Here is an 11,624-nt window from a genome sequence, read left to right on the forward strand (position 1 = left end):
TACAATAATACGAATACATTTGTTTTCGAACACTCTCTAACTTAAGTTTGGTTTAAATAAAAAATAATTCGATTCAAATTTATTGTGCCAAAGTTAAAGATAACCTAAGTTCGATTTGACTTCTAAGTTCAAAGTTTGAAACTCGATTCGAATTTATAATTTAAATTACTAATTCGAGTTTACGACTCATTGACATAATCTGAATCAAATCGTGAGTCTAACTTAAACCAAACTAATCATCCACTTAGCTCACAAATATGAGCAAACCAAACTCTTTTATAATTCAATTTAACTTGGTTTAAAAAACGAGTTAACTTTTCTAATTTGAACTTAGCTCTAATTCAACCTAAACACATTTGAGTTGAACCGAATTAAGTTGAATTAAGTTGAGTTGGCTTTCGAGACATAGCCAACTTAGTCAGAGTCCAACCCTATGTATGATCAACCTATGTTAGATTTGACAGATGCACATACACTTTATCATATGAAGGAATTTCTATTATGATAGTCACAAAGGCAACAATGATATCTATCAAAGGTGAATTTTGAAAACATTTACAAGAATTGGAAAACTAATAATAGAACAATACAATTGACATGAACATTTCACATAGTTTACTTATACAAAACAATGCAATAAAGAATGCCCCAATATTTCTTTTCTTTTACTGATGAATTTCATACTGTAGACAAAAATGGATGAATGCAATCAGTTATAGGAACATTATTGAAACACCCTCTTGCAAGTGTAATCAAACAGTGACTGTAAAAGACTTGTCTGCCCTTTCTCATCCGGTACCTTAAGGAAGCGAGCAACTTTGCAGAATCCAACATGATATCTATGCAGAGATTCTTCATTTACTTCTGGATTCATCTCTTTGTTAGATGATTTTGGCCTCGTCAGAGCCCATTGCATTGCCCAAATGGCCAGGGGACGCATGTAACATATTGATCTGAATCTGCCATCAATAGTCCAAGCTTCCGGAGTTTGGAAGGAATAGCTACGGACAAAACAATAATGTATTAGTGAATCAGGAATAGATAGCACTGGAGGAGACAAATATCTTTGTAAATTATGTAGAAGTGTAGAGCTCCTATCAGAATCAACAGAAGATCATCCTAAAGGCAGTGACCTAAATATATAATCCATTAGATTGTTGAAACTACTAAGTTTTGTTGACATTTGATCAACTGAATGGTACAACGGCACATCCACTGACTTAGGTAAGTGATAAAATTTAAACAACCAAAAGCTGACGGGGAAATGAAATCTATATACAGAATCATATAGCTTAGTTGATAGACAATTAATTAGGCATAAAAGGGATCATACCCAAGTCCTTTTTCAGACCATGTTGATTCATAGATTCCACTGGCAGTTTGAAATCCCATATCAACCAAATCTTCATGGATCATAGTTGCAGCAACAGCATATGTGACACCAGACCATATTTCTCTCGACTGCAATGTTGTCATGTCAACTGTTCCATCAGGTAGCATCCCATTTACCGCCCCCCGTTTTCCGTCAAAGTTCTTCAAGACATTATAGTTAAAAACCATATCTAATGCACTTCTTGCTTTGTCTTCATCGACAATAGGTGAAAGACCACATGCTCGGGCATACCTACAACAGACACACACTTGTCGGTCCAAGTCCCTAGACATTTGAACAATTTTATCTACATAGCATAACTGTAAGTAATTATGGGGCAATGCTCATACATATCTGGTGAAAATGCTATCATATCAATTACTGTTTATATTGAAGTTAAAAGATTTTAATAAGGTTTGCGAGTATTTGACACTTGATATAAATGAATGTAAAGTCATATCAGTTGCAACACACCATTGTCCAGCCAATTGATCAGCTTGAATAGATGAACTTGTGCAGCTCCCACTATTGTCATAGTTGAAGTATGAACCATTCCACAATTTCTCATATACAGCTTTTGCTTTCTGAAATTTGCACCAAAAATAATCCTCAGAACCCTTGTCACCAACTTCATGTGCCAATGCTGATGCAGCCTGCAATGCTGCCACCCACAGCCCACCACTGTATGCACTCACACCAGAAACAGACCATGTATCATATGTCTGATCTGGGAAGCCGTCATTCTCAATCATCCCATCGCCGTCCCTATCAAATTGGTCCATATATGCCATCGCAACATAAACTGAGGGCCAAACAGCTTTTGCAAACTTCTTGTCTCCTGTGGCAACCACATCCCGGTAAACTTGGAGAACAAATTTTGGATTTAAGTCTTTCCATCGACATGTATCAAAAAGACAGTAGCCATTTACTTCAAACCAAGGGTCATCAGTCCCTATATCATGAGGAACAGCTCCAAGAACCTTTCTGAGGACCCACTGTCCATCATATATAACTTTCATCTTACTGGGATCATGCATCATTACTGCTGCTGCAAAGTCTCTCTGAATACTGAGTTGAAGTTTTGGAAATAACATGACTAGTGCAAAAGATGAGTAGAAATGAACATCATAGGTGTTCCACATGGGATATTCAATTCCTTCAAGATAAAGAAATTGGCCAATGTTTTCTTCACCTTCTTCAAGTAAATTTGTTCCTAAAGCGGAGTTTAGTGCAACTGGAGTGTGCAATTGCTGAAAAACTGAAGTCATCCTCTCAAGAATGTTTACAGCAGTATCATTATGATTGGGTAAATCAACAATTTTCTTCAAATCTGATGGTGACCTATCTAGGGAAAACTTCATACCACCAATGTGCACTAAACTATGAACAGGAGGCGAGCCATCTGCCAAAAGAATGTACAGTGAGTACATATTCATTCAGATGAGCCAACATTCAAAACAGTAGATTCCACATACCAGTCCAAATAGTGCCCCCGGAATTTAGGTAATAGAGCTCATTAAAGAGAGTGATGGGGTACCTACAAAGAACATTTGGAAAAAAAATTTAGAATCCTACAGTATGAGAAACTGCAAATAACAAATCCTAGCATACCATTCAGGAAGCCTCTTGTCTTCAAGAACCGGCCTCTGCCATGCTTCTATCTGTGATTCCCAATTGCCATGCTCTATGTTTAAGAAAAGACTAGTTAAAGGCCCTTAACAATTGAAAATGTGTTTCTGTGCCTATTAAGTACTAAATGGGACATGACAACCAAATTTAAAACCTATGTTACATATGCAATCTTGCTTCCAAATTTAAGTACTTCAAAGTAAAAAGAAACTACACGTTAGGAGAATAAAACTTGAAACGTTACCAAGAATAGCATCATGGGCTATACTTGCAGCTGCATCTCCATGAGTACCATAGAATTTCGTGTAACGCCTGTAGATAAAGACTTTTTCAGGAGATGGTTAATATAAATTCCTGATATTTTTCAAGAACTATCCACCAACTTACCTATAATATGTCTTTCCACTCCAAAATTTGACTTCTGGGCAATCCCATGCCAATGAAAATGTAACGCTGCGCACTGCACCTGGTGGGACTTTCACAGAAGCTGCAATAGCTGCCCCAATAGATGATCCCCCTTCTGAAGGCTTTGATGTTTCAGTAGAATTAAGGCGATCAAAGGATCCATGCTATTACAATAGAAGAATGGATATTATTTTTTGTTGTAAATGATAATAAATAAACCATAACATCAATTTCCAAAGGAACAACCCCATCAAATCCAAGATAAGGATTCAGGAAATTTCTTCCACTAAGATGCACTTGTATACTATAGGAATGTCTCCCACCTCTTTTATTTCATGCCACATATCTTTTGCTGTTAAACCCTCAGAGTTTCCAGATATCACAAAACAAGGACACTCAGAGACATGGACATCATCAGTCTCTTGTGCCGCAATTGCAAAAGTCACTGGGGATTGGCCATTTGCACTCCTGTATTTGTAGATAACAGATGTTATTTATAGGATTTAAGACTTTTTTTCTCTTTATATCAGGAAAAGGAACTTACATGTGATGTAAAACCACTCCACATACACCATCCTCCATCCTATCAGGATCAATGATCATGTTAGTTCATATAAATCATAAGCATGATACATATACATATATATATTGAAAATCTCAGAGAAATGAACTTAAGGATTCATACTTTATTTTTGAGTTGTAGTGTTGACCAGTAAATTCTGAAGCTCCTCCGACAGAATTCTGCATACCAATACAAGTCAAACTCTTGCCAAAACTCCACATAATATGAGCTCACTTGCACATGCATGGACGAATCTCATAAATATGCATCGATCAAACAATAGACATGCAACAAAAAAATGATCAAGGGTTGAATACACCAAAAAAAAAAAAAAGGCTTACCGTCCATGTGAACAGCAAAGTGATGTCTGCACAAGTCTTTCCAGAATTATGTAGCTGAAGAAATGCAAAATCAACTGGTTACAACGGAAATATGTATCACATGTCCAACAAACTAATTTCAACTGATTACTTCCTACCGTGAAGGTAAAAACTGATACAGGGAAGCTGCTCTCTTTGTAGTTGTGGGGTATAATAGGAGAAATTTGGCGAGATACAATTCTAAGTTCAGGATCAGGTTCACCTGCATTTATGCATAGTAGAATGGTTTCAATGTCATGATGGCATTAACAATTCAGAAATATCTATTTCTCAATGTTAGATTACCTTCATATACAGTCCAAGCCCTTGGATACAAAGCATGATATGTCGAATTATTGCCCTTCAGATTCCAGTCCCAAGATCCAATCCCCGAAGCCATTGTTGTATGCCTGTTCATGTGCATGCTATGAGCTCAGTCTTCTTTTATTTATTTATTTTTTTCATATAGCTTTTCACTATCAGATTCGTGCATGGAGATAAAATTCTCTCCTGAATTATTAAAGAAAGCATTTTTTGTGAACAAAAAATTATCTAGGCCATGAAACGCTAGCTTACTTAAGCACCTCTGATGTCCTTTTGCAGAGTACAGTAGAATGTTTTTCACCATTTGAGCGTGAAACAAAAACCTTCAAGTTTTGCAACAAGCAATCAACAAAAGAGCATTAACAATATTTCAACAGAATTTTGTCTAGAAATCAAGGGTCCACTCAAATTCAGTAACTTTCAGCAACAACCAATCAACAAAAGAGCATTAACAATATTTCAACAGAATTTTGTCTAGAAATCAAGGGTCCACTCAAATTCAGTAACTTTCAGAAAATGAAACAATAAGGTGACAAAGTTGTAAGTCAGAATATAGGCCATTAAAAGATAGATACAATAAGGAGGAAGCGAAAAGAAACTCCCAGGATCCAGTTAAGGCCACATAGAGTCATGAGAGAACTTTATTGGTGCCTAGCCCTCACAAAGAAAGTAAAATTTTGAAAACAAATTTTATATGCAAATGACTAAGTTTTCAACTTCTTTCTCTTGCTATGGGCTTACAGAAAATTGATTTGCTGGAATCTGTTTATCTTCACAAATTCGAGGGAATAGTTGAAAGCGCTGAAATCCACCTTTGTAACTAGTTCCAATGCTTCCTCCACTGGAAATTGATTTTCATTTTGCAAAACAGAAGAAAGAAAAGGAATATTAGAGGAAGAACAAAATAAACAAGATTAGTTCAACAATTGATACAAAACTGTTGGATTTTCCCCACATTGGTTGGGAAAGCAGCTAGGTATTAGTGTATAAGTGTGAGGGAAAGTGTCACCCCTTGAATTAGCCTTTGAGGTGAGAGAGGTCTGATAACACTATCAAAGTCTGGTTGAAACAACTTCAATCAATCATCTAGGGTGAGAGGTTGACATGAAGGTCTAACCAATAGTCTATTGCTTTCTCTGGATGACTGATTGTGAGAAGTATTGAACTGATGGTGCAATGTGTAAGGAAGAGGTTAATGGATTATCCCACATTGATGTGACCCGTTGTTCTCTTAAGATGGTTGGTTGTGAGAAGTGTCAAACCAATAGCTCGGTGTGTAGAGGGAAGGTTGTTGAGTTGTTTTACATTAGTTGAAAAAAGGGCTAAGTGTTAGTATATAAGTGTGAAAGAAAACCTCACCCCTTGAACTAGCTTTTAGGGTAAGATAGACCCAATAACACATAACAAAAACAAATGAGTTATAGCTCTGAAGTATTACAAATAAAAATCGATACCATTTGATTGGTAATTTTATAGCTCTAAATATATATTATTAAGTATACATTAAATATGCTAGAATTTATTCAACTTCCCAAATACACATCTAATGTAACTACCTCAAACAAAAGAACGAAGCTAACAAAAGAGAAGAAAGAAAGAAAGAAAGAACTCTAATATTATGTTATGTGATGTGGTAAAAGATATGACATAAAGATGTAGAAAGGCTATTCATTATAACCATCCAATTAATAAACTAACATAGATAGTTGATTGCTTATGCTATGAAATGCCCTTGGGAAAACTGTAAATTGAGGGGGATTTAAGGAGAAAAATTTACCCAATTCCACCAAGGGGAATGCCTTGAGAAGATGTTACCGCGCGCTTCACAAATGGATTGATAAAAACTTGCTGCAAATGAAATCACGAGGAAGCCAATGCCATAAAAAGATTAGAAATTATGATAAGATAAGATTGTTCAAAGTTGTGATACACATAAAAGTAGACTTCAAAAAGGTACAAGATAGTTACCTTTCCTTTAGCAGTCTCTTCTCGGACATGCTGCAACATTCGAACACCAATGGGAGCCTATCCAAACAAAAGTAACTATCAACATCTTAACAGCACAATTTAGTTCCCAATTGTCCCATATTATCAATTGAAAATTCAGCTTTTGACTAATTCACTTTTGCATTGTGCAAAGAGCGAAAATAAAGCATGTGGATCATGAGTTCTACTTAAGCAATACATGCTATAAGCTCCATCGTTAAAGCATTTGATATCTATTTATATAACATACCATGTGAATTATCTCCTTCCAAGTCAATGAAAACAACGAAAGGGCGATCTCATCACCATTTAGTTTTCTCTTCCAAGTAAGGGATGGAGGTTTCATTGGGTTGACCTAGATACAAACAAAGAACAGGAAATTAGATATAAAGCATACTTCTGAAGCAATTGAAGTGATGTTGTCACCAATGTCCTTTAAAGGGAATGAATCAGAAGATGTTATCTCTACTCAAGAGCAACCGAAAGAAAAGAAATATGGGTTTTCTAATCTATAGTCATTACCTTATCAAACGATGAATCTGAGTGCACTTTCTCTCCTCCAAAAAAGCCATTCTCCACAATCTTTTCCTGAAACATCTTTCCTGTTGATGAAATAAAGATAAATCAAAGTAACAAAAACAGAATACACCTAACTGAATCCTGACTTCGCAAACAAAAAAGCCAACACTTAAGACAAATATCTAACCTTCCACAGCAGACTAGTCCAATAAGAAAAACATTCACCTACATCCTAAACACATTCAAAATTTCGATTTCAAAGCTCCCACTAAAACATACAATAAAATCTACTAAGATCAAACCCTTCTCTTCCCTCAAAACCCCTGAGTTCCATGAAAAAAAACTTAAAAATCCTAATTACATTATATGGGGTCACCTCCGACACAATTTTTCAATAAAACTAAAATGAAACAAAACATTACACATTATCACCTCTGCAAACCCAGAAAACATTAAACAAAAATAAAAATTCCACACTTTCATAGCACTAATATTGCAAAACTCATTCACATCTTGTCAACCAAACACACATACATGAAATTGGGTTGATTGCAATACTGAACTCAACAAAAACAAAAAATCATCACCACTTCAATACCGCCAAAATTTAAGAATTTCTAAGATCTAATCTTCTGTAGTGGGGTGTTCCTATCACAAGAACATTAACTCTCAAATCCTATAGAAGTTCAAATTTTCAATTCCGAATTTTCTACTAAATGAAAAGGAAGAAAAGTAATAAGATCAAAACCTCCCCCTATTCTGAATACAATGAAAATCAACTTAACCATCCTTGATTACATTCTAATGATTTAACTCCAATGCAATTGATAAAAAATGAACTCAAAAACTCTATGCAAATCATCAACACTTCAAATAAAAAAATTAAACAAAAATATTGAAATTCCACACTTTCATAGCATTGATATCACAAAACTCACTCGTTGCTAATCAACTAATCACAAATACATGAAATGGGTGAATTTCAATACAATTTCTCAACAAAACTGAACCCAACGCTACCACCACCACTTCAGGACCATAAAGAAAAATCTAAAAATTTCCACATTCACGAATTCATATCAATAATCTCACTCAATTCTCATCAACAAATCTCACATCAATTCATGCATGAACACCAAGCACACAGACATAGAAAAAACGCAACATACATGAACAACGTAAAAACCATTAAGAGCCTCAAACCCGGATTCATTTTCGACCCCTTTGAGGAATTCATGAGAAAATCTTTAAAAAAAAAAAAAATGGAACTTAACTCAATGCATTCGCATGGGGTTTCAATACATTGACCAAAAATTAATAAAAAAGGAAATTGAAGCAATCAAAATCTGTTAAAAGCATAATAAACAGAAAGAAAATGGAGGAACGGTAGAACTACAAACCTGAGAAGAAGAACGGGAAGATTTACAGTTATGATTGAAAGCGAAAACGGTGGACAGTCTGAAGAGAGAACTTACGCTCTGTCTGCAACATTTCAGTTGCAGATCTTCATAAAATTTATAATAACGACCCAGCATTTAAAAATAAAATAAATTATAATGAGATAATAACAATATTACAACTCTATGCTTGATTGGAAGATTTATAGATATTATCATATAATTAAATTTTAATTTAAAATTATTTAATTATATAATATATTAATTAAATATTTAAATTTAAATATATACAATTTTATTGTTTTCAAAAAAATGTGAGGAGAGATTGTTATACGTTGAAATGTTTGCAGAAAAAGTTTTATTAGTGGTATAATCTTTAATAATGCATGTCTTTATTTTATTTTAATATTTTTTTTGCCTTTATAAAATTAATTTTTCTATTACTTACTTTGAAGATATGGTTTCCTATTTATAACGTTAGGCACAAAACTGAATCCAAAAGCAAGACCAAATCGACCCAAAAAAAAAAAATTCTATTTTAAAATTATTATTTGGAATCTATTTTTATCAAGTGTTGTTGGAAAGCGCTTATCAACTTTAATGCAATTTAAGATGAAGTGTACGCCTCATCTTCCAGCTGACTTAAGGACAAAGATGAAGAACTTGCAAGGGTTGTATTCAAGTTGAATAGTCTCCGAACATGGTTTGCTTGAGTTCAATTTGAGTTTTTTATAATAAATTCGAATTAAATTTGAGTTAATAAGAAATGTCATCAATTAGATTAATAGATTTATTGGTACAATAAATAGTATTACTACATGATAAACAAAATCATCAGAGGAGGATTTGAGTCGAATTTAATAGAGTTGTTGAACTGAAACTTTAGCTCAAATTGAATTAAACATCAATTCGAACTAAATTAGTTTGGCTTGAGTTTGCAAAGATCTTTGAATGTAAGAAATTGATTAGGAGTGTGTATAGTCTGATTTGATACAGTTTAAAAGTTTTCAAACCAAACTAAAAAAAAAAAATTGTTCAGAACATTTTCAAATCAAACCAAACTATTTAAGATTTTAAACCAAACTGAAAAAAATATAATTTTATTTGATATAGAGTACAATTTAAATATATTAAAAATCATTCAATTTTAAATATTTCATACTTAATAAATAATAATTTAATTATAGTTATTTATAACATAAAATAAATACGGTTTAATTCAATTTGAACTAAAATATTTGGGAAAGCATTAGTAAAGCATGAAAGAACGATTTGAGCAGAACTTGAAGAAGGTGGTGAGATGGAAGATGAGTACTTTGGCAGAAGCAACTAATCTATAAAACCCCATTAGTAAACTCATACCCCCTAACTTTTAAAAATCCAAATACCCACTCATCTTTTAATTTCAATTGTTTCTATCAAGGGTAAATTTGTTATTTAGAGAATTTATCTAAAAGATATAAAAATTATCTCCTTTTTTCTACCTTAATTTTGAAAACTAACAATTCTCTCTTACTTTAGTTTTAAAAGTTATTTTTCCAGGTTTACAAAATTCACATTTGTCCCCCATTTTTAAGGTTTCATATTTATATTTTTGAAACCTTACAATATATTTTTTATTCTTATGACCGCCACCCATACTTTTAAACCTTCACTTCCCTTTCTTTTCCTTGGTTAGGCCTCACTTTCTAGCGTCATTCTTCGTTCCATTGATGCACCATAAACTCTTGAATCAGCGGATAAACAACAAAAGCCAAACATGAGCCAATGTTGACTGAATTAGTGCGAAATATACTTAGGGCTTTGGCTTCGTTAGCAAATTTGTGTCATCGTCAACCACTCCTTCAGTTATCGATGATGGCGCAATATCTCCTTCCTCTAATTCGTCAAATTGAAGAAAGATATTGTTGAATCAAAGTGTTGATGGCCGAAATCGAACGAGATCTCTTGCTTGATTTTGGCTAAAATTTTGTGCTTAATGGGATATAAATAGGAAGAAGGCAAAGGAGATGTTACAATGCCTTAGTCTCGGTTGTTGAAAACAGAAGGAGAAGGACGTCAATAGTGATCTAAAAGTTGAAGCTAAAAAGGGGTGAAACTAAAATTTTTCAAAAGGTTGGGGACGCAGAAACCATCATACACAGGTGTGTAGATCAACCAAACTTAGCCAAATCTCAATCAATTAACAAGAAAAGATGATTTTGCCCTTCCCTACATCACACAAGGGTGTGTAGCCGCCCCACATAGTCGTGTGTCACCTATTTCCTACATATTAATAACTCAAACATAAAGGCACACATACAAAGCCAAAAGACAAGTATACCCCTAAACATACCTGCAGTTGTTACATTATCTCTGTGGCTTTGATTCAAATAAAATTAGGTAACTGTTCAGAGATTGTGAAATATATTTTTAAAACAATGAATCATATGTCCACATGTTTTTAATTGGGGTTTGATTTCTTCTGAGCTTGGATAAAACAAAATGAGTTTCAACTAAGGATTGGGTCATTTCATAAAACAAGTCAATTCAAGTTAATCTAAACATTTGTGTGAGTTTGAATCGACTCTAATCAAATTCAAAGTAAAATTATTTTTAAGTCAAGTTTGAGTTTCAGCTCAATGATTTCAAATTGATTCTTTTGGATTTAAAACTATTTCAAGTTAGGTTTTGTAAGCCTAATTTTGTTTTACTATCATTTTGACATATGGTTAGACTGTGACCTAGAAACGATTTATTATTTCTCTTATGAATAGAAATCTTTGCAAAGTTTTTCTTTGGATAAAATATTAATACATAAAAACATAATTATTTTGTATGAATAATGTAACAATTTATTAGAAAATACAATTATCGTAACTAAAGAGGTAAGAATTTGAAATAATATTAAATCTAGGATGAATTTGAATAAATCATTTGCATTCTTTCTCTTTACTATTTGTGTGTGTTTGTTTATTTCATTGATTCACATACACTATCTCATTCCTTCAAATTGAAATCTGTACAATTGAAATTAGGATTGGATTCAAACTTAGTTAGCTTGAGTTTGTTTGCCAACTTAACTCGAACAA

The 11,624-nt window shown here is 33.5% G+C and overlaps 1 protein-coding gene across 2 annotated transcripts; it reads right to left on the reverse strand.

Moving 5' to 3' along the window:
* Positions 1-476: 476 nt before the first annotated feature.
* LOC123193279 (non-lysosomal glucosylceramidase-like) lies at positions 477-8,707 on the reverse strand. 2 transcript variants are annotated; one of them, XM_044606155.1, is made up of 20 exons: positions 8,557-8,707; positions 7,160-7,239; positions 6,888-6,992; positions 6,620-6,676; positions 6,429-6,499; positions 5,393-5,492; positions 4,904-4,974; positions 4,634-4,737; positions 4,447-4,550; positions 4,310-4,363; positions 4,092-4,147; positions 3,951-3,989; positions 3,730-3,874; positions 3,389-3,570; positions 3,246-3,313; positions 2,984-3,056; positions 2,848-2,909; positions 1,847-2,774; positions 1,334-1,624; positions 477-1,001 (listed from the first exon to the last, which is right to left on the reverse strand). In XM_044606155.1, exons 2-20 carry the CDS (start codon positions 7,232-7,234, stop codon positions 725-727), a joined length of 2,862 nt encoding a protein of 953 aa, XP_044462090.1. In that variant the 5' UTR covers positions 7,235-7,239; positions 8,557-8,707; the 3' UTR covers positions 477-724. The 2 variants fall into 2 exon arrangements, with proteins under 2 accessions (XP_044462090.1, XP_044462091.1); XM_044606156.1 differs by lacking the exons at positions 5,393-5,492; positions 6,620-6,676; positions 6,888-6,992; positions 7,160-7,239; positions 8,557-8,707 and having other exon boundaries at positions 6,429-6,470.
* Between the last annotated feature and the right edge of the window lie 2,917 nt (positions 8,708-11,624).

The sequence above is a fragment of the Mangifera indica genome, chromosome 12, assembly GCF_011075055.1.
Source record: "Mangifera indica cultivar Alphonso chromosome 12, CATAS_Mindica_2.1, whole genome shotgun sequence".
NCBI lineage: Eukaryota > Viridiplantae > Streptophyta > Magnoliopsida > Sapindales > Anacardiaceae > Mangifera > Mangifera indica.

Coding starts and splice junctions, on each gene's coding strand:
- LOC123193279 (XM_044606155.1), bottom strand. CDS start 7,234: ATGTTTCAGGAAAAGATTGTGGAGAATGGCTTTTTTGGAGGAGAGAAA. Junction 5,493..6,428: donor ATTCCCCTTGGTGGAATTGG/GTAAATTTTTCT, acceptor ATCAATTTCCAG/TGGAGGAAGCATTGGAACTA. Junction 2,910..2,983: donor GACAAGAGGCTTCCTGAATG/GTATGCTAGGAT, acceptor TGTTCTTTGTAG/GTACCCCATCACTCTCTTTA.